The following is a 24,680-nucleotide window of genomic DNA, read 5'->3' as shown; positions in this document are numbered from 1 at the left end:
AGGCGCACTGAGGAAGAAGCGGGCAAGCGAGTGTCCTTCTCTCAGTGTGCCTGCGCCGAATGAGGACCGGTAAGGCGCAGGCGCGGGAATTCATGGGCAGACAGGGCCAGCGGGAGGAGGAGAGCGCTCGCTGGCCCTGTCTATCAAGTGGAGGAGGGGGCGTGTTTATAGTCCGAGGATGCGGCGGCTACCAGCAAGTAACCGCCCAACTTGCTGGTAGTGAAGAAATTTGCATATTATAAAAGTACGATTTTTAAAGAAATTACAGCACAGAGAGAGGTAGGAGCGATATATATGGACTCAACTGACATTAGCAAATAGCTAATGTCCGATACTGAAAATTGCTAAATAGGGGGTGACAGAAGCCCTTTAATATATAAATTCAGAGTGAACAGTGCAGGGGGCAGAAAGGGGGAGAGGAGTCTGATAAGTGTAGAAAGAGGCATTTTTCTAAAATAAAACATATTACAAAGTTTCATATCTTCATATGTACTTCTGATTTATGGAAAGTTGTTTATAATCAGTAAGTAATGTTGCCACTTCATGCTAATGAAAAAAGAAAGGACTCACGGACTATCAGCACGAGCGATGTGATGAGCCAAGTAGATAATATTGGTCAGGAATGCTCGAAGCAGCATTGTAGCATAGGGAGAGTGGACTTCTTCAGGCTCGGAGTTGTCTGTTGGATGGACAAAATTTGCCATAAAAAGTACATTAGTAACAGTTTCGGAAGATTAATTTTTAGTGTGTTTTCTGTTTTTCAGCAAGTGCCAAAATAAGACAGACATTCATGAACGCAAGAATGAACCAGCAAGTGAACTGGGACCTTGGGAGCAGATGTTCACAATACTACCTCTCTGTTACTACTCTGCCATCATCCCTCAGATGTATTTTGCACCTCTCAAGGTAGGTAAGGGGCCGTTCACATCATGTTTTCAGCTGACTTAGGCCTCTTTCACACTACAGTATGTTGAATTCAGTGTTTTGCGTTCCGTTTTTCACGGATCCGTTGTTCAGTTTTTTGCTTCCGTTGTGGTTCCGTTTCCGTTCCGTTTTTCCGTATGGCATATACAGTATACAGTAATTTCATATAAAAAATTGGGCTGGGCATAACATTTTCAATAGATGGTTCCGCAAAAAACGGAACGGATACGGAAGACATACGGATGCATTTCCGTATGTGTTCCGTTTTTTTTGCGGACCCATTGACTTGAATGGTGCCACGGACCGTGATTTGCGGCCAAATATAGGACATGTTCTATCTTTTCAACGGAACGGAAAAACGGAAATACGGAAACGCAATGCATACGGAACACATTCCGTTTTTTTGCGGAACCATTGAAATGAATGGTTCCGTATACGGACTGTATACGGAACGCAAAAAACGGACCGCAAAACGGAAAAAAAAAACGGTAGTGTGAAAGAGGCCTTATACGATTAGAAAAGTCTACTATGCTATTCCAAACCTCAATAAAAAGGCATACTGATGCACACTGACCCAACAGAGGTCAAATGCATGCACTTTTTGCTTAGCTTGGTAAAAAAAAAAAAGTTTGGCCCGTTCTCCCAACAGCAGGCAACAGGGTAAGGTCTCTCATCCCCTAAAGACATTAACGCTGGGTTCACACCTGAGCGTTTTACAGCGCGTTCCTACGCGCTGTAAAACGCTCAACACAGAGAAACCAATGATTCCCTATGGGAATGGTTCACACCTGGGCGTTTTACAGCGCGTACGATCGCGCTGTAAAACGCCCGACGCTCAAACAAGTACAGGAGCTTTTTTTGGCGCGTTTGACGCGCGTTTGGGCCATAGACTCTTTGGACAACACTGCTGTCAATCACCCAAACGCGCGTCAAACGCGCGTTCACTATTAAAAAAAACGCGCATAAAACGCGCGACAAAAATGTGCATAGAAACGCGCGTTTGAGAAACGCCTAGGTGTGAACCCAGCGTAAAGGGGACCTTTCACCGCTCCTGACATGCCTGTTTTAATAGCTTTATGCATTTTCCATGTAATAATAATTTTGGAGCATCTAGTCTTATGGCTCTATGTTGTGCCGTTCCTTTATTATTCCTGCTAGAAGTAATGAATGAATTGCTATTAGCCTTCAGTAAGGCTACAGAGGGGAGGGGGGTAACCAGTTTGACAATGGCAGCACTGATTGGATAGGGTTTATGCAGGTACACTCCCCCCCCCAACTGGTTACCTCCCCTCTGTACCCTTACTGCAGACTGCTAGCAATTCATTCATAACTTCTAGTAGAAATAATAAAGGAATGTCACAACATAGAGCCATAAGAATAGATGCTACAGAATTGTTATCACATGGGGAATGCATGAATCTATTAAAACAGGAATGTCAGGAGCGGTGACAGGTCCTCTTTAAATTGTTGGGGATCCTGTCAAAAAATATCTAATTTGGAGAGTGGGCTTGAAAACTCTGAGACCTAAAAGAAGGTTTCTTGAGAACCTTGGTGCCAAAGACATGGTTGATGTACCCATGGCAGCGCTATGCTTTAACCCCCTTCCAGAGCCACAACCGTTTTATTTTTCTGCTCACATAGCCGTATGTTTTTTTTTGCGGGGCAAGTTGTACTTTCCAATGCCACTATTTAATATTGCATCGAATGTAGTGGAAAGTGGGGGGTTTTATGTTTTGTTTCGTTTTTACGGCATTCATTATGCAGTAAAACTGACTTGTGATCTTCATTCCCCAGGTCAGTACGAATCTGGCAATACTACATATGTATAGTTTTTCTTACATTTTGATACAGCAACAAAAAAAACAAAACAAAAAAATTTCTGTCAATTTCTGACCCCTATAACTTTCGAGGGCTGTATGAGGGCTAGTTTTTTGCAGGGCGACCTGTACTTTTCATTGATACCATTCTGTGTGTACAACTTTTTGATGACTTTTTATTTAATTTTTTTGTGGGAGGAGCAACGACCCAAAAATGGCAAATCAGCCATTTTAACCCTTTTTTTTGTTTCACTTTTTTCCGTATGGGATAAATACTTTTATATTTTGATAGTAAAAGCGTTTTTGTATGCGGCGATACCCATGATGTGTATTTTTTTTAAATTTTTTATTCTTATTTTGGGGAAAGGGGCGTGATTTGAATTTTTATGTGTTTTTTATTTTAAAAATTATTATTTATTTTTTTAAAACTTTTTTATAGTTCCCATAGGGAACTATAACAAGCAATCATTAGATTGCTATCATCATAGACTCCAATGCACTAGCATTGGAGTCTATGATGTTTTACGAGTTTCCTATGGAGCCCTGCTACAGACAAGGGCTTCATAGGAAACACTGTGCAGCAGCCTCACAAAAGCTCTCGCTCCTCCGATCACCGCACGATCACCGCACAGCGCGTGCTTACGGTATTTAGGGTGTTCAGATGCAGTCGTCAAGATTGACCATGGCACCTGAGAGGTTATATGTCTGCGATCAGCATTACCACCAGTCGCGGACAATTGCCGTGGGTGCCTGCTGTATGAAACACTGAGCGGAGCGGGCGTCATCTTTAAAGACCTGACATTTGATGTAATAGTACGTCACATGTCGGGAAAGAGTTAAAAGGGTTATTCTGGAATTTGATATTGATGACTTATCCTCCGGATAGGCCATCAATATCAGATCGGAGGGAGTCCGACTCCTGGCACTATCACAGATCAGCTGTATGAAGAGGCCACAGTCGTCCGTGAGTGCTTAGGCCTTTTTCTAGGTCAGTGACGTCACCGTACATCGGTCATGTGGCATACGCGCAGCTCGCAGTAACATTCAGGTGAATGGAGCTGAGCCATGATACCAAGCCCAGTCACTATACAATGGACAATGCTGTGTTTGGTGAACTGTGAAGAGGCCGTGGTGCTCATTGTAGCTTGGTCAGCGCTGATCAGCGGGGGTCCCAGGATAGCTCCTTTAATTTGTAGGACGCAGTTATAGTAGGAAATGGTGACAACTGGTGCCAAGGGTTCTGGGGGACAAGGCAACAGATCCGCAGCTGGGGTCAACACCTCTGCAAGACGTGTGAGAAATTATTATTATTAGAAAGAATTGTAATTTCACCTGCCAAAATCCGATCCATTTCACAAAGTGTTAGGTCGCAGTGATGGAACTTGCAGTCTTTTAAAAATCTCCAGAACTGTAATTTCGTCATAAGGAAGGCGTTATCACAGCAGTTGTCATTGCCCAGGCTGCTGTAGAACCTGTATGTCTTCCGCAGCATTGTGAGATTTCGGAGGATGCCATATTCCACCTAAATATCACAAAATTAATAATCACAGGTCACCTATATGTCTACACTACACCGGTCTGTCAGGTTGGAAAATTTCCGCAGTGATCAGCTGAAAATACCATGATTAGCAAAATGTAGGCAGACAAGGCAACTGGCTCCCTGATAGGCCTGTGTTGTCATACTGTTAGGCCTATTGCACACGGCCGTTTTTTTTTCCCGTTTACTGGCCGTTTTTTGCGTTCCGTATACGGAACCATTCATTTCAATGGTTCCGCAAAAAAAACGGAATGTACTCCGTATGCATTCCGTTTCCGTATTTCCGTTTTTCCGTTCCGTTTTAACATAGAACATGTCCATACGGTCGTGTGCAATAGGCCTTAGAAGGATCATTCATACGAATGATCCCACAGACGACTGATCGGCCACATAAATGCCAACAGTATATGTACTGTAAAATACAAAGGCTGGTTTCACACGTGCAACGCATTCTCTGCCGAAACAGCCTGCTGGAGCTTCTGGATCAGGCATTGCTGCATACTGCCCGCCAGACCCCATTCACTATAATGGGATCCAGCAGAGATCAGACCGCTACCCTGCAATTATGCTGGAAATCGGTCATACAAAAATCGCTGCAATCAACGGTTTTGTCCGGCTGATTTCTGGCATTCTTTGCCGGAACAGCTTGCCAGGGAGTGCACCAAAAAAAGATGGGAGGTAATGCAGGAATCAACTTCCTGATATTTCCCCGCAGTCAACCATCTATAGTAGCCGACCTGTAGAGAGGGGGTACATCAAGTTTCCGAACTGCAGAAAGCTGTTGTCTGGTTAAAAAAAAATACCGGCATTTAGGGAATTCTGACTTCACACTAGCGTTTTTCTTTTCTGGCACTGAGTTCCGTCAAAAGGGCTCAATGCCGGAAAAGAACTGATCAGGTATATCCCCATGCTTTCTGAATGGAGAATAATCCGTTCAGGATGCATCAGGATGTCTTCAGTTCAGTCATTTTGACTGATCAGGCAAAAGATAAAACTGCAGTATGCTGCGGTTTTATGTCCGGCCCAAAAAACTGAAGACTTGCCTGAATGCCGGATTGGGCATTTTTTTCCATAAGAATGTATTAGTGCCGGATCGGCCCTTCCAGTCTGCGCATGCGCAGACCAAAAAAAAGGTGGAAAAAAAAATGCCGGATCCGTTTTGCCGGATGACACCGGAAAGACTGATCCGGCATTTCAATGCACTTTTCTGACTGATCAGGCATTTTTAAGACTGATCAGGATCCTGATCAGTCTTACAAATGCCATCAGTTGGCATACATTTTGTCAAATCCGGCAGGCAGTTCAGGCAACGGAACTGCTTGCCGGATCACTCTGCCGCAAGGGTGAAAGTAGCCTTAAAGAGGACCTTTCACCGATTATTACACTGTGAACCAAGTATACAAACATGTAGAGCGGCGCCCGGGGATCTCACTGCACTTACTATTATCCCCGGGCGCCGCTCCGTTCTCCTGCTATGCCCTCCGGTATCTCCGCTCACTAAGTTATAGTAGGCGGAGTCTGCCCTTGTTCTTCTGTAGCACTGGCCAATCGCAGTGCAGAGCTCACAGACTGGGAGAAAATAACTTCCCAGGCTGTGAGCTCTGCGCTGCGATTGGCCAGCGCTACAGCAGAACAAGGGCAGACTCCGCCTACTATAACTTAGTGACTGAAATCTCCTCCTACTATAACTTAGTGAGCGGAGATAACGGACGGCATAGCGGGAGAACGGAGCGGCGCCCGGGGATAATAGTAAGTGCAGTGAGATCCCCGGGCGCCGCTCTATATGTCTGTATACTTAGTTCACAGTGTAATCATCAGTGAAAGGTCCTCTTTAAAGGGGTTATCCGACTCTTCGGCACTGATCACCTATCCTCTGGATAGGACATCAGCATCTGATTGGTGGAGGTCTGACACCAGCTGCGGCATTCTCGTTGTTTACCCTGCTCTCGCTGCTCTGAAGTGAATGAGGCTGCGCCTAGGCCACGTGACTGATGGTCATGATGTCACTGGCAGGGCTAAGCAGGTAGATGGCCGCAGAGGTCAGAGGAGCGCTGGGGCCTTGTCAAACGGCTGATCAGCGAGGGTCCCGGGTGTCAGACCCCAACCGATCAGATGCTGATGACCGCTCCAGAGACTGGGTTTGCAGAAATACCTGCGCATGTTGCAGAAACGACCCCATCCAGATATATGTAACGGATTTTTCACTCACAGAAGTTTCTGCAATGAATATACTCATATAACACATACCTGTTTCTGTTCTTCATAGCGTTCATCCTCTGGTAAGCTGTTCAGCAGGGAAGCAATATCAAGTTCAATATAAGATCCTGATAAAGTGGGGATACCTGAATTCAACATGGAGCTTTCTGCCAAATGAACACATGTATGAGATACTTAGACATCCGAGATTTACTATAATTCCAATCATATTTATTTTGTTTGTGCAAATGAATATATTTTAGTATGCGGGTACTATGTTGGAGAACATCATCTGGTGGTGTAAAGGTGCCACCAATTACCTGATGAACGAGCGAAACGCTTGATCATCTGGACATCGCACCTTTCAGGTGGACACCTAAATAAACAGCCTCTGCTGCTGGCAAACAACAAGTCTGTATGGGGACGAGCAATGGCATCAGCGATCACTCTTCCCTATACTGTGGAGAGGAGAGCACTTCCTTCCCGATTGTCCCATGTAAAGGAACTAGAGATTTGCTAAAAAATTCGCTATAATACTGTACGGAGATCTGTCTCCGTACAGCATTAGAATGTATGGGCTCTGATGAGCCAAAGTAAGTTATTTGCGAAGTCGCACGAGACTTCGTTGAATAATTTCGGTAATTGATTATTACAGTGAAAAACCACTTCAGAACTTGGAACTGAACTCTGTTTCGGTTCTGAGTGGTACCAAAGCCGAGTTCGGTTCCAAGGTTTTTCACTGTAATAATCAATTGCCTTAGTTATTCGATAAGGTCTAGCACGACTTAGCAAATAACTAACTTTGGCTCATCGGAGCCCATACATTCTAATACTGTATGGAGACGGATCTCCATACAGTATTATAAAAAAATTTTTTAGCGAAGCAAGTTCCGATGTAGCATCCAAAGTCGCTTCGCTCATCTCTAAAAGCAACCTTAACTTATGACGGGGCGCAGGCATCCGCTGGCAGTCTGTACGCCTAAACTGCTGTAGATTTCTGTCTTTATGTAATCCAGAAAACTGGGGTTTGCATCTTTATTACGCCAGAAAAGTGGCTGGGGGGGGGGGTGTGTGTGTGATATATTCCCTTTTATGTTTTAAGTTTTTGCAGATTGCATGTGGACCCATTCATTTCTATGGGGCTGTAAACATGCATACAGCACACGGATGTCATTTTGTGCTGTCCTCATCCATGCGACCGTATGTTCGTCCTGCAAAAAAGCATAGCCTATTCCTGCCCGTTTTGTGGACAAAAAGAGGTAGTTCTACAAAGGGAATGGGAAAGTGCGGGACATAGGCGGTTAGTAGCCAAGTTTTGCGGATTCGCAGTGTGCGGACCGCAAAACACATGGTTGTGTTCATAAGGCCTAACATATAGGGGGTCATTTAAGATCAGAAATATGCCTATATTACCTTTGCGCTGGAATCTGCGACTTTGCCCTACTCACACCAGGTCTAAAAAAAGGGGACGTGGCGTGGGAAGGGGGTGGACTGGCAGGCCAGTCTCATTCATCACTTTCCACGCCTGTTTTAGGCGTAGAAAATTATCTAAATGTAAGGCCCCTTTTGCGGATCGTCAATACACGGGCACCGTTCCGTGTGCATTCCGCATCATGGATGCAGACCCATTCAATTCAATGGGTCTGCAAATCCGGAGATGTGGAATGGTGCAGAACGGAACCCTACGGAAGCACTACGGAGTGCTTCTGTGGAGTTTCATCCTGTACTTCCGTTCCGCAAAAAGATAGAACATGTCCTATCTTTTTTCGGAACAGGCAGATCACGGACCCATTAAAGTGAATGGATCCGCTGCAGCTGCCCCATGGTGGGTTTTCGTGCATTGCGGCCACAATGCGGCAATTTGCGGGCAACAGCACAACCACAGGGTGCACACGTTCGTGTGCAAGAGGTCTAAGACAGCTCGGAAGCTGTCTTACATTTAGACTGGAGCTGGATGCACCAAAGTTATGTAGAGGCCGGCGCCTCTACATATCCGTCTTAATAAATGACCCCTATAGTGCTTTTAACACTTTTTTTGACTTCTTTAGAAAAAGAAAAGTTTTTGCATGATTAGTGACAATTGCTTTTTATTAGTTTTCTGTGTCTCATTTAAAATACGATACAGGACTTGTTTTTTTGGTAGTAGTCATTTTTTTATGTATCACACTCCCCCGATCCATTTGCTTACCTCCACAAATAGGACTCTGGGTACGAATACCACTCAGATCTGGAGTATTCACTCTGTCATACTTAAAATTTGGGTATTCGGCAATCTGATCTTCCACAAATTCCCCAATATAAATCTTTCCATTTTTAAAAATAAATTTGCCCTAGCAAAACAAAGTGAATACAAAATATGAAGAATACTGTAAACTAGTACATGGCACTATTGTGTAGTATGTACAGTGTTTTGTGTGTATATTGTGGAGTCTAAGAAGAAGAAGATGTGTCACCATTAAAAAAAAAAAAAAAAAAAAAAACCTTTACAGGGGTTATCCCGTGATTAATGTATAAAATGAAAATCAGACATCATATAGGACATGACAATACCTTTCTAACAAAGCTAACATTGCTCTGCTCCATTTATATCAAGCTAGCAGCTCAAGGGGAGTCTCTTTTCTGCTGCAGCTAAGGAGGCGTGTCCTTGCTCTCCCTATCACAGCTCGGGGGGCGTGTCCATGCTCTCCCTATCACAGCCCAGGAGGCAGTTAAAGGATGAAACTGAGCATGTGCGGCCTTCTCAGTGAGCAGGACAAAGAAATAAGAAAAAGAACAAACAGGAGGTGGCTCTGTACAGATACATTTTATTGAATAACTATGACTATACAACATTTTTAATTATATGCAATTACAAAAGTATTCAAATCCAGGTGCTGGTTTGTAGAATAATTTTTGTGGGACAACCTCTTTAAAGGACATCTGTATCTAGATTTGTATCTATAAAACTGACAGCGCCAGGTGTGATCACGTTTATACTGCCTGGTCCTGTCAATCGAAGTGCAGAGGGCGCGGCAGTTGCAGAGAGAGCAGAGCCTCTAGGTGTAACGGCAACACCCCTGTTGCTCCTAGATGCTCATTCGCATATATTAAAACATCATTTTTCTCAGCCATGCGGGCACATATGAACATGGGACACAGGTGTCTACAGTTGCCAAGCGCACATGTAACAGGTCAGCCAGTGTCATAGGTACAAATCTGCTGACAGATGCCCTTTAATCCTGTACATCTATAAGAAAAACGGGCCTAAGTTACTGAAGATGGTATATCAATTCAGATCCTGAAGTGCGCCATGACGATGAAGTGGAGGGCCAACACTCTGTTCACTTCTATCGGACTGCTGAGTATAGTGCTCGCAGCAGTCCCTTAGAAGTCAGTGGAGCCGTGGTAACACATTCACACCACCGCACCATTCTCATAGGGCACTTCACCGTCTGCCTTCTCGTGATTGCTGAGGGTCCTTGCGTTCAGACCCCCAATGATCAGATATGGTAAGTATTAACTGGATAGTCGGATAACCCATTTAAATGGATATATCGCCATATAGACTGCCATTAAATTCTCTGTGTTTGCCCCATCTATGACCATCTCACTGTCTTGCTTCCCCAGTATATTTCTGGCCTAATTCATACAGTAGTTACAAGAACTCTACTACTACTAATATACTAATCCCACAATTAAGCTAATGCCCCCCATGTGATGACTCCACTTACCATTCCATGCTTTTTGTTGTGTTTCCACTGTCCGTCGTACATCGCTCCATTGGCAAAGTAAAACTGGCCTTGACTATGGCGTTCACCATTGACAAAGTTCCCAATGTATTCATTTCTTAAGGAGTACTGTGAACCAGCCACTCTTTTTAGGAACCAGGTGTGAGTCCCGAGTCCATTCTGTAAAAAAGGACAGGTGTAAAATGACATGTGTGGTACTGCCTTATCTACCGTAAGTACTATCCTATTCCATACAGTTAAAAAAAAAAGACACACTGACATATGCTAAAAGGACAATCTGTCGGCATACGCCAGGCCCTAAGGAAACGTTAGTTGGGAAAGCTGAACGTAGTATTCAAACATCATCATTATTATGGAGTTTGTATGTTCTCCTTGTGTTTGTGAGGTTTCCTCCCACATTCCAAAAACTTACTATTTGGTAATTCTGGACACAGAGGGACACAAAGTGATGATAATGTCTGTAAAGTGCTGCGGAATATGTTGGCGTTATATAGGTAAAATAATAATAATGCCAACCCAAACCTTTTCTGGTGGTCCATAGACAAGAGCTGGCTGAAGAGCAGGAGTAAAACCATCATGTGAAACACCAACAAGGTATCAACATAGCAATTTCCCGGACTATAAGGCTACCTGCACACAATGAAAATTATGTGCGGTTTTTCCTCGCAAATTTTTGTGCAGAAAAACCACAGCGTTATATAAACATGAACAGCAAAGTGAATGAGATTTGACAGATCTAATGTGCACTTTGCTTTTTACTTCCGTGTAGAAGTTGACCCGCCGGGCAGATTTTAATACCCAGTGAATGTCAGTTGATTTTTGGTGCGGATTTCGCCCATATTCCACAATGTGTGCAGGTACCCTAAGGCCTAGTTCACACAAAAGTTTTTTTTGCAGTGTACGGGCCGTTTTTTTGTGTTCCGTATACGGTCCGTATACGGAACCATTCATTTCAATGGTTCCGCAAAAAAAACTGAATGTGTTCCGTATGCATTCCGTTTCAGTATTTCCGTTTTTCCGTTTCGTTGAAAGATAAAGCTTGTCCTATATTTGCCCGTAAATCACGGGTCGTGGCTCCATTTAAGTCAATGGATCCGCAAAAAAAACAGAACACATACGGAAATGCATCCATATGTCTTCCGTTTCCGTTCCGTTTTTTCTGAACCATCTATTGAAAATGTTATGGCCAGCCCAATTTTTTCTGTGTAATTACTGTATACTGTACATGGCATACGGAAAAACGGAAAGGAAACGGAAACACAACGGAAACGAAAAACGGATCTGTGAAAAACGGACCGCAAAACACTGAAAAAGCCATATGTTCGTGTGAACTAGGCCTAAGGGTGCCCATTCACGATGTAGTCTGGCTGGGGGTCCACAGATGGGTTACCAAAAATTGCTGGCCAGCAATTATCACCCTCGCACTGAAATAGTTGAAATCCGCACACAAAAAAAACGGCACATAGAATTGACATTCTGTGGGTTTCAAAATCCGCATGCCAGGTCATTTTCAAGCAAAGTGTACACGAGATTTGTCTAATCTCAAACACTTTGCTGGTACTGTATTATGCTGCGGAAAAACCGTGAGTAATCCCCAGCGCGTGCAGGTAGCCTTACGGTGCCCGTACACGGTTTAGTCTGGCCACGGGATCTGCATTCGGGTTACCAATAATTGCTGGCCCACAACTGTACTTTCTGCTTGAAGTACAAGGGCAGGCTGGCAATTAACAGTAATCTGCACGTAGATCCCATGGTGGTCACCTGCACCGTGTATGGGCACCCTAAAAGTTTTTATTTTTCTCACAAGGGTATAAAGGCATTGGACGTGTTTCAAAGGTATGGAGACATGGGTAAATTAAAGATGGTACCTGGATGCCATCCTCCCACTGACCCATGTATTCTTCACTGGAAGACAACCACCTCATCCTGCCCTCTCCATGGAACTTATTATTTTTCCACTGTCCTTCATAGATGTTGCCAGACGGAAACCTGATGAAACAGACATGTAAAAAACTGTTATAACAAGGGTTTAGGAAACCATATTCAGTGGTGACCGGAGTTCAGGAAGTCAGCCATATTTAAATGTCCACCCGCTGAACTCTAATCAGCCTCCGTTAGACCTTGTTCGCACAATGCAGTTTTTAAAATTGTTTTCTGCAATTAGGATGTTGATGGACTATCCTCCATAAACTATGAATAGAGCACTAATGCGCATGCGTAATCACTGCCTTAGTCAAAGGGGTCAAAGGACCCCTGTTCTTGTGATCCATTAGGGGACATCTGTCCTGTAATAAGGGTTGATTATGAAAATAACATTTAAAGGGTTTTTACAAGAGTAGAATATTGATAACCTATCCTCAGGATAAGACATCAATATCTGACCGGTGGGAGTCCGACTTTCAGCACCCTGCTGTTTAAAGAGGGCATGGCTCTCCGATGAGCACTGCAGCCTCTTCCGAGGCAAGTGACGTCACGTTCATTAGTCACATGGCCTAAGTGCAGCTCAGTCCCATTCAAGTAAATGGGCCTGGACTGCAATACCAAGCACAGCCACTATACAATGTGCGGCGCTGTGCTTGATATGCCGCGAGAAGGCAGCAGCCTCTTCAGACAGCTGATTGGTGGCAATGGCAGATATCGGATCCCAGCCAATCAGATATTAATGTCCTGTCCTGAGGATACGTCATCAATAGTCTACTCCTGGAAAGGACAGGTGGGGGTACAACTAGTATATTTTTATTTAGATAAATGAGAGTGATATGATGATATAAAGAGCTCTGTATCGAAAAACTGGCTGACAGAATCCCTTTAAGACCAGCGTCTAAAACACTGGTCTTAATAAATGTGCCCCTATATGTCTATTCAGATTTGGTGCAATGTAGATGAAAAAGGAATTCCAAATGCCATAAAATATGTAAAAAAAAAATGAATAGACACAGAATACAGGTGAAACTCAAAAACTTAGAATATATTGTGCAAAAGTCTATTTATTTCAGTAAGGCCTCATGCACACGACCGTTGTTGTGGTCCACATCCGAGCCACATTTTTTGCGGCTCGGGGGCAGACCCATTCACTTCAATATAGCATGTCCTATTCTTGTCCGTTTTGCGGACAAGAATAGGCATTTCTACAATGGGCTGCCTGTTCCGTAAATTGTGGAAGGCACACGGGGCGGCTTCCGTTTTTTGCGGACCGCAAAAAACGGAACGGTCGTGTGCATGAGGCCTAATGCAAATTAAAAGGAATTGCATTAATGCAGCTTAAAATTAGAATTTTGTGAAAAGTTTCAATATTCTAGGCTCAAAGTGTCACCCTCTAGTCAGCTCATTAATCCATACCCCCTGAGCAAAGGGGACCTGAGATTGTGACTTTGGGGTTTCATAAACTGTAAGCCGTAATCATCCAAATTATAACAAATAAAGGCTTGAAATATCTCGCTTTGCCTGTAATGAGTCTCATATGTTAGTTTCACCTTTTAAGTTGCATTAGTTAAATAAATGAACTTTGCACGATATTCTAATTTTTCGAGTTTCCCCTGTATATAGCTAAAAAAAAATGTAAGATTGCCCCATACAGAAAATTCATCTGTTTATAAAAGTCACTGGGGGTCATTTACAAAGACTGCTGTTTTACGCTGGTCTTTGTTTCCCCTTTGCGCTGCCTGAGGATTGGGCTAAGTCATGACAAGGCATGCGCAGGAGTAAAAGTTGGTCAATTTGTCAGGCCAAAGTCATGCGTTATATTATATTTAGTTACATCAGTTGTTAGAGAGCCCCATCCGGGGTTGGCAGCTTTTTTAGTGACCCCGTACACCCTCATCCAGCTACTAGTAAGAGACGGAGTACCTACCGCTGCATTCCCCATCCCTCCTTCCTGTTGTGTATCCAATCCCCTTCATACCAGGACGTTCCTTCAGCATTGTAATAAATAGCGCCCTACAAGGATATAACATGTGCTATAATACGTCACCTCATTCATATTAATATATAACACAACACTAATTTACAATTTACCTTTCCATGACGCCTGCCCATGTGCCATTGTCCTGCGTATGAAACCTGTCCGTCACTTGAAATGTGGACACCAGATCCGTGCCTGATGGCCTTGTAGACCTGTCCTTCATAGCGGCTGCCATCAGGCCACGTATAGACGCCATGTCCCATTGGAAAGTTCATGAAAAATTCTCCCTAAAAGAGAACGCAAGTGCAAAATTTCAGGTGCATCGTACAACACCAGTTTACATATTGGTATAATCTACGATGACTAAGGCCTCATTCACATGACTGTAAAGTATCCGTTTTGTGGTTGTTTTGCAGACAGGTATAGGATATGTTCTATCTGTTTGCAGAATGGACATACGGATGCAGAAAGCAATCGGATCATCCACGTGCTTTCTGCATCTGTATGTGCATTCCACAAAAAAGAGAAACTGCGGACCACGGACCCGCTGAGAACAATCGGTCCACAAATAAAATGCGGACGGCACATGGACGGCATCCGTATTAAGCTACACTTAGGGTACGGCCACAAAGGGTAAATGTATTCAGCAGTATTTAGAAAAGATTTTCTGTTGTGGAAAATTCATGGTGGCCGTACCCTTATAATTTTGTTGACCGACACGGGAAACTGCCAGCAAGCTTGTTGTCAGATACACTGAAGGTATTCCTGACCGAAAGACGTGTGAAATCCGCCCACAAATGCGACAACATTGACTTCAATGGAAATCCGCGCCGTAGTTCATGCTCTCTCAATTCTTGGTGCAGTTTCTAGCAAGAATACTACATCAAATCTTCAAGTGGAAACAGTGGCCATACACACTTCAACCCCACTGAATGGGGCTAAATCCATGTGTACATTCACAGCACGTCATGCCGCAAATCCGCAGCGATGGACGGAGGGTCAGCACTGAGACAATCGCCATGTGCACATACCCGACCTGTTTCGCTGAGCAACTATGATGCCAGGGGGACAGGTAGTGTTTCCTACATCAGTTTATTGTAGAGAGGCCTAGGATTTTTATTTTTACAGTATGGTGTAGACCAGTGATGGCGAACCTATGGCACGGGTGCCAGAGGTGGCACTCAGACCCCTCTCTGTGGGCACCCGCGCCCTGAAAAAAGTCTACGGTGTATCAATATGCCTTAGACTTTTCCTGCCATTCATCAGCGCAGGCGCACTAGGATTGTCACAGGCAGCGCACTGAATGTAGGCAGGTTATTATAGCTACAAAAGTACATGGAAGATATACTATATTGGACGCAGTATTCAGGTTAAATGGCGGTGTTGGCACTTTGCGATAAATAAGTGGGTTGCAATTTGGGCACTCGGTCTCTAAAAGGTTCACCATCATTGGTGTAGACATTAATGGGTTTGCTTCATAGTAATATTATCTGAGCGGCTGGCATATAGTAACACTTCAGGGAAAATGTACGGCCAGATGCGGCTTCCTATGGCAAATACACTGATTGCCATGGGTCATAGAAGCGGACCATTGGTGATCAATACCCCAGCTTCTTTGTGAGACAACCCCTTTAATTAGGAGAGTGGAGAGTCAGTAGGGGAGATTTAAGAAAACTGCTGTGAAGGAAAACTGGTTCAATCGCCCTTAGCGACCAATCAGATTCCGCCTTTCATTTTCTAAAGGAGTTCTGAAATATTAAAGGTGGAATCTGATTGGTTGCTATTAGTGATGAGCAAAGCGAGCTTCGGATGCTACATCGAAGGCGCGTCGCGCAAAACTTCGGAATAATGCTGTACGGAGATCCGTCTCTGTACAGCATTGTAATGCATGGGCTCCGATGAGCCGAAGTCAGTTATTCGCAAAGTCACGCGAGACTTCGGTAATTGATTTTTAAAGTGGAAAACAACTTTAAGACTTGGAACCAAACTCGGCTTCTGTTCTGACTGCTCTCTTGGAACCAAAGTCGAGTTCGGTTTTCCACTTTTCCAAAAATCAATTACTGAAGTTATTGTGCGACTTCATTGGAGCCCGTGCATTTTAATGCTGTACGGAAACGGATCTCCGTACAGCATTGATCCGAACTTTTGAGTGAAGCGACTTCTGATGTAGTATCCGAAGCTCGCTTCGCTCATTACTAGTTGCTATGGGCAACAAAACCAGTTTTCTTTACGCCAGGTTTGATAACTCTCCCCCGATGTCTTCCTAGTGAAGGTTTACTATCACTAGGTAAACCCAATTCTAGATCATTAATACTACATTACCTCATATTTCAGCCCGTCCGCCCAAGTGTATAGTCCTTTGCCGTGCATAAGACCCTCGGAAAACATACCCTAGAAATAAAGAATAAGAGAAATACTAAAATAAAGGAAAAATCTAAGCTTTTCCAGGCAGGGAGGTGGATGAGGAGGTACTCACCCTGTACACATTGCCATCTTTATAGTAAGCAACGCCTTCCCCTTCATACAAGCCATTCACCAGTTCTCCTTCATACCTGTAAGATAAGGCACAAGGCTAGAAACTGGGCACTGGAGGGTACACATCCAGAAACTGACGGTTCGCCCTTTGTCTAAAGGGGCAAATAGAGCGGGGTTGCCGTTTTGAGACAAACCCTTTAACTTGTTCAGACCCTAATTGAATTAGGTGGAGTGGTGAGTAGCTACAAATTGAATCTATCATCTGGAGGGCACTTCACATCTGTACACTACATGAACAGCCCACTGATTTCAATGTGAACTGTGTAATGCCCCATTTGTCCTGTGGTGGCGCTGCAGGGAGAATTGAGCACTTGCTGCAGATTACCGCTGATCAGTATCTGTGTGTATGTGTTTGAGACATTTTTGAAGCGTTTTTTTAGGTTCATGGTATTTTTTTCAGAATACAGTATGCTCAAGGTGTGGCATTTTTCAGGTGTTTTTCCATAGGCTTCTCTACGGGGAAATAAACCTCCAGTAAAATAAATAAAAATACGCATGTGTGACAGGTCTAAATTAAAAATACTGCCAAAAAAAAAAAACACTTGCCACTTGCAACAGAATATAAACTAGGGGTCTGATGAGTGTGGGGTCCACTAGTGCCTCAAATAGGGAAGCTCGGCCCCTCATTCCTGGCTGACAGGATATGCAGTCCTGTGAAAATGCAACAAAATGGGGGAGAGTCGTCCAAACTGGGGCAAAGCAACCAATCAGATTCCACCTTTCATTTTCCAAAGGAGCTGTGAAATATGAAAGGTGGAATCTGGTTGGTTGCTATGGACAACCAAGCCAGTTTTCCTTTGCACCAGTTTTGATAAATCTCCCCCAATGTCTGTTGTGCAAAAATCAACAAACTGAATGCAGAAGTTGTCAGCGAGATCAGAACATTCAGGGTCCTACTTCTGGGACCCCATTCCCTGAATAAGGTGCAAAGACGCTTTCATTAGATGCAATAAAAGCTGAAAAGAACAAACTTACCTTTCGACAATCAGCTGAGCTAGAACTGGTTCCTCGTAGGCCTCGGACGTGGGCATCGGGGCAGGAGCCTCCTCCTGGGGAACAGGCTCGTCATCACTGTACTTGAAGGATGGGGGAGCACGGTCTTCAGAAGGTGTGACAGACACAGAAGAGATCTTGGAACTGACATCTTCAGCAGCTTCCACCGTTAACTTCTCTGACTTCTTACCATCTTTTTTCTTTATTTTTCCCATAATTGGTATCACTATAATAGAAAAGTTAAAGTTTTCAAAAGGATTGTCCACGCAGTGCCTTCAGAAGCCTATTGTCTCCACAATGACAGGCTCTACAGAGAACATAATCTTCTGTCGGATCTGACATAATATTCTAAACAAAAGTCAATTTGCTTTACTTAGGCTCTGTTCACACTTGTGTTATTCGCTTTGCGTGACCAGTTCAGGCTTTTCTGATGGTAAGAATCACCTAGTCTGCAACTCTATTTTTTTGCTATAATGGTATCCATTAAGATTCCTTGGGATCTGTTGTGAGGGAGGCAGGGAGTCTGTTAATATGGGGGAAGGAAGAAAGTCTGTTAATATGGGGGAAAGAAGAGAGTCTGTTAATATGGGGGAAGGAAGGGAGTCTGTTAATATGGGGGAAGGAAGGGAGTCTGTTAATATGGGGGAAGGAAGGGAGTCTGTTAATATGGGGGAAGGAAGGGAGTCTGTTAATATGAAGGAGGGAAGGAGGGAAGGAAGGAAGAAAGGAAGGAAGAAAGGAAGGGAGTCTGTTTATATGGGGGGGGGGGAAGAAGGAAGGGAGTCTGTTAATATGAAAGAGGGAAGGAAGGAAAGAAGGAAGAAAGGAGTCTGTTTATATGGGGGGAAAGAAGGAAGGGAGTCTGTTAATATGAAGGAAGGAAGAAAGGAAGGAAAGAAGGGAGTCTGTTAATATGGGGAAAAGAAGGAAGGGAGTCTGTTAATATGAAGGAAAGAAGGAAGGAAAGAAAGAAGGGAGTCTGGGAGCAAAGGAAGGGAGTCTGTTAATATGAAGGAGGGAAGGAAGGAAAGAAGGGAGTCTGGGAGCAAAGGAAGGGAGTTTGTTAATCTGGGAGGAAGGACGGACTGGAAGGACAAACGAGGGAGGGAAGTAAGGAAGGAAGGAAATATCAGAGGGAGCAAGGGAAAGAGGAAGAGGGAGGGAAGGAATGATGGTAGGAAAGGAAGGATGTACGAGAGAACCAGGAGGTAGAAATGAAAGAGAAAGAAAAAAGAAAGAAGGATGGATGGGCTGGAAGGACATACAGGAGGGAGGGAAGAAAGAATAGTAGGAAAAAAGAAAAGATGAATTGGAGGGACATATCTGAATGAGGGAGGGAAGGTAGGAAAGAAAAGAAGGCAGGAAAGGAAGGAAGAATGTACTGGAGGAAGGAAAGAGAAAAAAAGAAAGTACTATTCAGTACAGAGATCTCTCCCATCATCTATTTATCCCCAGGACTGTGACTGTGACGAGGGGACATCCTCTACGTCTGGAGGAAAGAAGGTTTGTACACAAACATAGAAGAGGATTCTTTACGGTAAGAGCAGTGAGACTATGGAGCTCTCTGCCTGAGGAGGTGGTGATGGTGAGTTCACTAAAAGAGTCCAAGAGGGGCCTGGATGTATTTCTGGAGTGTAATAATATTACAGGTTATAGCTACTAGAGATGGGTCGTTGATCCAGCGAGTTATTCTGATTGCCTGATTGGAGTCGGGAAGGAATTTGTTTCCCCTTAGGACTCATGCACACGACCGTATGCCCTCCAAAACATACGGTCCATATGTCCCGGAGCGGCATACATCGTGCGCACAGGAGCGCGCAGCATTATAGGTTACTATAATGCTGTGCGCATTGGGCCGCCCGTGGGGCTATTGTCCTGCACTCATATCATATGAGTGTGGGCGGCCCGATGCGCACAACATTATAGTAACCTATAATGCTGCGCGCTCCCGTGCGCACGATGTATGCCGCTCCGGGACATATGGCCCGCTCATGGACCGTATGTTTTGGGAGGGCATACGGTCGAGTGCATGAGCCCTTAAGTGGGAAAAATTGACTTCTACCTCAGTTTTTTTTTTTGCCTTCCTCTGGATCAACTTGCAGGATAACAGAGGAACCTGAAATCCCGTGGCAGTTTCCGTCAGTGTGGGGCCCAGGCATGCGCAGTCAGTTTACTGATGCAGCTGCCCACAGTGGGCAGTATACAGCACATGCCCAGGCCTGGCACTGACGCGGGCTGTCGCGGGATTTCAGGGCACTGGGCTGGCTTACATTGAAACATGGGAGGAGTGATAAGGGCGTTCTCCGGAGGACATGGGCACTCGCATTCGGAGAGGAACGCCCCTGGGCACTTTCTGCTCATTTGCATATATCTTCAAACTTTGTTTATTCAACATCAAAGATACAGAAATCACATAGAAAGCTACGATCTGTTAACTGTTTCTGTCACCTACAGGACAGTGATAACAGTTTAATGTGTCCACAGTAGGTGACAGACTCCCCGAGCGCCCAGGAAATCAGTTGACAGGACTCCTTTAACATAACGTCCTATAATAAGTTAGGGGGTGTTTGTGCACCTTCCACTGTTTCCAATGGAAATCTGCCCTGCAGATGTAAAAAAAAAAAAAAAAAAAAAAAAGAGTCAAGAAATAACATTCCTTTCTTAGCCTGTAAACTGCATACAAAACGCGATGAGTGACGGTAGGAGGATTAGCCCTATTGAATTCAAACTACAAACCCGCCACAGAAACCCGAGCCTGGCATTTATCCCATGGATTCTGTGGCAAATACACGTATAATCTTTCCCACATGTATTTATACTGTATAAACACACCAGCAGGACGTCTGTGGGACAATAACATGTATTGCTTGTGTGAACGTGCCCTTAAAATCTCATCCACTATGCTGGTACTGTATAACGCTGGGGATTTGCCCCTATATTACACCATCTGCAGATCTTTACACCAAGACCTACCTCAGCGCAGCAAGTCTCCCCCCAGGTACAGTAAAGACCGCAGAGATCCTCCACAAATAGCTGGAAGACAGCAGCAGACTAAGCGTCCCGGAAACTGAAGGGTCTCCTAGGTAACGGGTTACCGCATGCTGCGTTCCAACCTATAGCGTTCCACCGCGCCATGTTGTGATTGGCACACGGAAGTCGGTGTGGTTCTAGAATGAACTGAACGAGCGGGGCATATACACCTGACTTGTACGTCACGTCAAAAGTTTGAACCCAAGAGAACACCGTAAGTGCCTAAACTGTATGGCCCTTCTGGTATCATGTGACGTTGGAAGGCTCAAGCGCAAAGGGGCCACGCGCTGTTTATTATCAACATTCCACTTCCGGTTTGAAGAACGCCTAATTATGGTACCCCCATGACCAATCACAGAGCGGCCAAACCCCGCCCCCCCTCCGTGCGTCCCTCCCCTCGCTCAGGTCCTATAAACCAAAATGTTACATTGCGGCCAAGCCTATTCGCGCATGCGCGGTGGGCCGTAAATCCAAGGTTCCCTCCCTCCCTCTGCGCGTTCACAGCAGCTACTGTGAAATCATGGTACACATGTTGCGTCTGCGCAAGCGCCAATACGCCTTCGCGTCAGCCAATGAGGAGACGAGCTCTCAGCTCACACCTTCGTTTCAACCTGACGTCAGTACCAGAAGTGGCGAGGGTACCAACTTTTAACAGGTACCAACTTTTAACGGAACACCGGTAGCTGGGGCCGGTCTAGCCCGCCGCTTGCGTTGTCTATGGTGACCTTTGGAAGTTGCTGGATGACTGGAGTGGGGCTGCTTGGTGTGTCCAGGTGGGAGTAGAGGCTGCTATGGGTGAGAGCTCGGGACACCCGGCCACTGGTCAGGTGGTCATGAAGAAGGGCGGCGGGGACCCCGTGTTTGATTACCCGGATGAAGCTGACCTGATGCTGGACGGTGAGTTTCCATGGTGCTGTTTGTGGCCATGTATGTGAGCAGCTGGGTATAGACGCCCCTTCTGGAGTACATGACAGCACATGGTAGTGATGGGTGACAGCTGCTACTGCCTCCATATGTCATGGCTTCACATAGCCCTGGGTAGCCTCCTCCAGGGGACGGCTGAGGAAGGAATTCTACCGGGATTCCTAGCGAATTTCTCAAAAAGTAGGATTTACACACAGCCAATTTTTTAGTGATTAGTTGAGAGAGCGCCGAGTATAGTAATGAGTGTTTCTCATTATGGAGAGCCCCTAGTATGTGTCCGCAGTATTGTCAGTCAGGCAATGCCCCTCAGGGTTTCTGGGAAAGATATACAAATTGGCTTTCCTAAGGATAGTTTGCATATATTTTCCCCAGAAATCAAGAGGAGCGTTGTCTAGTCTACAATAGTCTCCATGTAGATCAAGAATACCCAACCTGCGGCCCTCCAGCTGTTGCATAACTACAACTCCCAGCATGCCTAGACAGCCTACAGCAAGGCATTGTGGGAATTGTAGTTTTACAACAGCTGGAGGGCGGCAGGTTGGGCATCCCTGATGTAGATCAACTGGTCTCCATAATAGAAATAGTACCCACCAAGAGGTTCCCCCCCTTGCTACTAGAAAAGCTGTACCTATGTGCTTTGCTCTGATAAAGGGCTTTTGTCCTGAAAGAGTTAGTTGCAGATGTGAAGCTGGCTTAGCTATTTTCTTAGCTTTCCTACATAAGCTTAAAAAATAAATAATAAAACGTATTGTCAAGAAACAGATTAGCATACTAGGCTCCATCGTTCGTTCGAGACAAATTGATTCATGCTCGAACCAAATTTTTCTGAAAATTCAGCCATCCTGAAACGACTCTTGAAAAGTTCGCTCATGTCGATGGATCTGTGAAAAACCAAGACACAATAACGATCATCCGTGTCTGCTCTTTGGTATTTACAGATCGTTGCTAGGAGGTGCTCTAGAAACTAATTTTCATCTTTTAGCTGTGACTGTGAAATACAGAAGAGGCAAAAAAACGGACACACGGTTTCTTCATGGATGAACCACTGACCATATTGTCACGGATGTCGTCATGAACGTGTCAATGAGGCTTAAGACAAGCAGTGTGATGACTGGTCTGTCCTGTCACAACAGAACTCATCAGGGCTTGCCGGCTTAGCCAGTAACATAGGGAAATTCCTGTAATCTTACAACTGTAGTATGGGATAGGTTGACTTATTTAACTCACTTATATAGCGCTGACATATTCCACAGCACTTTACAGACATTAGCATCGCACTGTGCCCAGTGGGGCTCATAATCTAACTTTCATGTCAGTATGTCTTGGGCGTGTGGGGAGGAAACCCATGCAAACATGGGGAGAACATACAAACTCCATACTCCGTGCTGATGTGTTAGGTCAGGGATTGCCAACCTGCGGCTCTCCATCTGTTGCAAAACTACAACTCCCAGCATGCCCAGACTGCCTACAGCAGGGCATGGTGGAAATTCTAGTTTTACAACAGCTGGAGAGCCGCAGGTTGGCCATCCCTGTGCTCGGTCCTATCAGTGACTGACAGCCTTCCCTCTATGCGGAGGCGGCCTTATCAGTGACTGACAGGCTTCCCTCTATGAGGGGGCGGTCCTGTCGGTGACTGACAGGCTTCCCTCTATGCGGAGGCGGTCCTATCAGTGTCTGACAGCCTTCCCTCTATGAGGAGGTGGTCCTATCAGTGACTGACAGCCTTCCCTCTGAGGGGGCTGTCCTGTCGGTGACTGACAGCCTTCCCTCTATGAGGAGGCGGCCCTATCAGTGACTGACAGCCTTCCCTCTATGAGGAGGCGGCCCTATCAGTGACTGACAGCCTTCCCTCTATGAGGAGGCGGCCCTATCAGTGACTGACAGCCTTCCCTCTATGAGGAGGCGGCCCTATCAGTGACTGACAGCCTTCCCTCTATGAGGAGGCGGCCCTATCAGTGACTGACAGCCTTCCCTCTATGAGGAGGCGGCCCTATCAGTGACTGACAGCCTTCCCTCTATGAGGAGGCGGCCCTATCAGTGACTGACAGCCTTCCCTCTATGAGGAGGCGGCCCTATCGGTGACTGACAGCCTTCCCTCTATGAGGAGGCGGCCCTATCGGTGACTGACAGCCTTCCCTCTATGAGGAGGCGGCCCTATCGGTGACTGACAGCCTTCCCTCTATGAGGAGGCGGCCCTATCAGTGACTGACAGCCTTTCCTCTATGAGGAGGCGGCCCTATCAGTGACTGACAGCCTTTCCTCTATGAGGAGGCGGTCCTATCAGTGTCTGACAGCCTTTCCTCTATGAGGAGGCGGTCCTATCAGTGTCTGACAGCCTTCCCTCTATGAGGAGGCGGTCCTATCAGTGACTGACAGCCTTCCCTCTGAGGGGGCGGTCCTGTCGGTGACTGACAGGCTTCCCTGTATGAGGAGGCGGTCCTATCAGTGACTGACAGCCTTCCCTCTGAGGGGGCGGTCCTGTCGGTGACTGACAGGCTTCCCTGTATGAGGAGGCGGTCCTATCAGTGACTGACAGCCTTCCCTCTATGAGGAGGCGGCCCTATCAGTGACTGACAGCCTTCCCTCTATGAGGAGGCGGTCCTATCAGTGACTGGCAGCCATCTCTGTATGCAGCCTTTTAGGGACGGATCAAATCCCAGAATGAGCTGCAATTTAAATGAATAAATTACAAGTTATACAGTATCTTTTCCTATGAAACTCCACATCAATCTGCTCAGCTCCTCCTGCTCTATCATCTTGCAATTTCTCTTGAGTTTACAAAAAAGGGTTCTACAGGTTTAGAAAAACATGTCTGCTCTCTCCTAAGAACAGCGCCACTCTTGCCCTCAGGTTGTGCGTGGTATTGCAGCTTCTACCTATTCATTTCAGTGCAGCTAAGAACCAATTCCAGACACGACCCATGGACCGGGACAACCCAGGTTCTGATAGGACAACACCATTAACCCAACATCTACTGCCAGAACTTAGGTAAAGCCCTTTATCGGAGCTGCACTGGATGTCATCAGTGTATCCATGAGCAGGAGGTCCTGCATACTCTATACCAGGCATCCTGAAACTGCGGCCCTCCAGCTGTT

The 24,680-nt window shown here is 45.3% G+C and overlaps 2 protein-coding genes across 2 annotated transcripts in view; one reads left to right on the top strand and one right to left on the bottom strand.

Moving 5' to 3' along the window:
- Positions 1–20,750, bottom strand: part of LOC122945324 (radial spoke head 10 homolog B-like) — a 42,823-nt gene extending 22,073 nt beyond the window's left edge. Inside the window, exons 1-12 of the mRNA XM_044304386.1 lie at positions 20,605–20,750; positions 17,614–17,857; positions 16,580–16,655; positions 16,426–16,494; positions 14,217–14,390; positions 14,053–14,138; positions 12,071–12,191; positions 10,185–10,361; positions 8,663–8,804; positions 6,526–6,641; positions 4,074–4,263; positions 571–679 (exon numbers count right to left, since the gene is read on the bottom strand). Of these exons, the coding sequence (XP_044160321.1) occupies positions 571–679; positions 4,074–4,263; positions 6,526–6,641; positions 8,663–8,804; positions 10,185–10,361; positions 12,071–12,191; positions 14,053–14,138; positions 14,217–14,390; positions 16,426–16,494; positions 16,580–16,655; positions 17,614–17,846 (1,493 nt within the window). The 5' untranslated portion in view covers positions 17,847–17,857; positions 20,605–20,750. The remainder of the gene's footprint in view (positions 1–570; positions 680–4,073; positions 4,264–6,525; positions 6,642–8,662; positions 8,805–10,184; positions 10,362–12,070; positions 12,192–14,052; positions 14,139–14,216; positions 14,391–16,425; positions 16,495–16,579; positions 16,656–17,613; positions 17,858–20,604) is intronic.
- A 540-nt stretch (positions 20,751–21,290) lies between these two features.
- LOC122945680 (eukaryotic translation initiation factor 2-alpha kinase 1-like) overlaps positions 21,291–24,680 on the top strand; it is a 58,267-nt gene continuing 54,877 nt past the window's right edge. Inside the window, exon 1 of the mRNA XM_044304823.1 lies at positions 21,291–21,558. Coding sequence (XP_044160758.1) covers positions 21,453–21,558 — 106 coding nt within the window. The 5' untranslated portion in view covers positions 21,291–21,452. The remainder of the gene's footprint in view (positions 21,559–24,680) is intronic.

This window comes from Bufo gargarizans, chromosome 8 (genome assembly GCF_014858855.1).
Source record: "Bufo gargarizans isolate SCDJY-AF-19 chromosome 8, ASM1485885v1, whole genome shotgun sequence".
NCBI lineage: Eukaryota > Metazoa > Chordata > Amphibia > Anura > Bufonidae > Bufo > Bufo gargarizans.
Note: the sequence above shows the minus strand (reverse complement) of the source record. Positions and strands in the feature narration are given on the sequence as shown.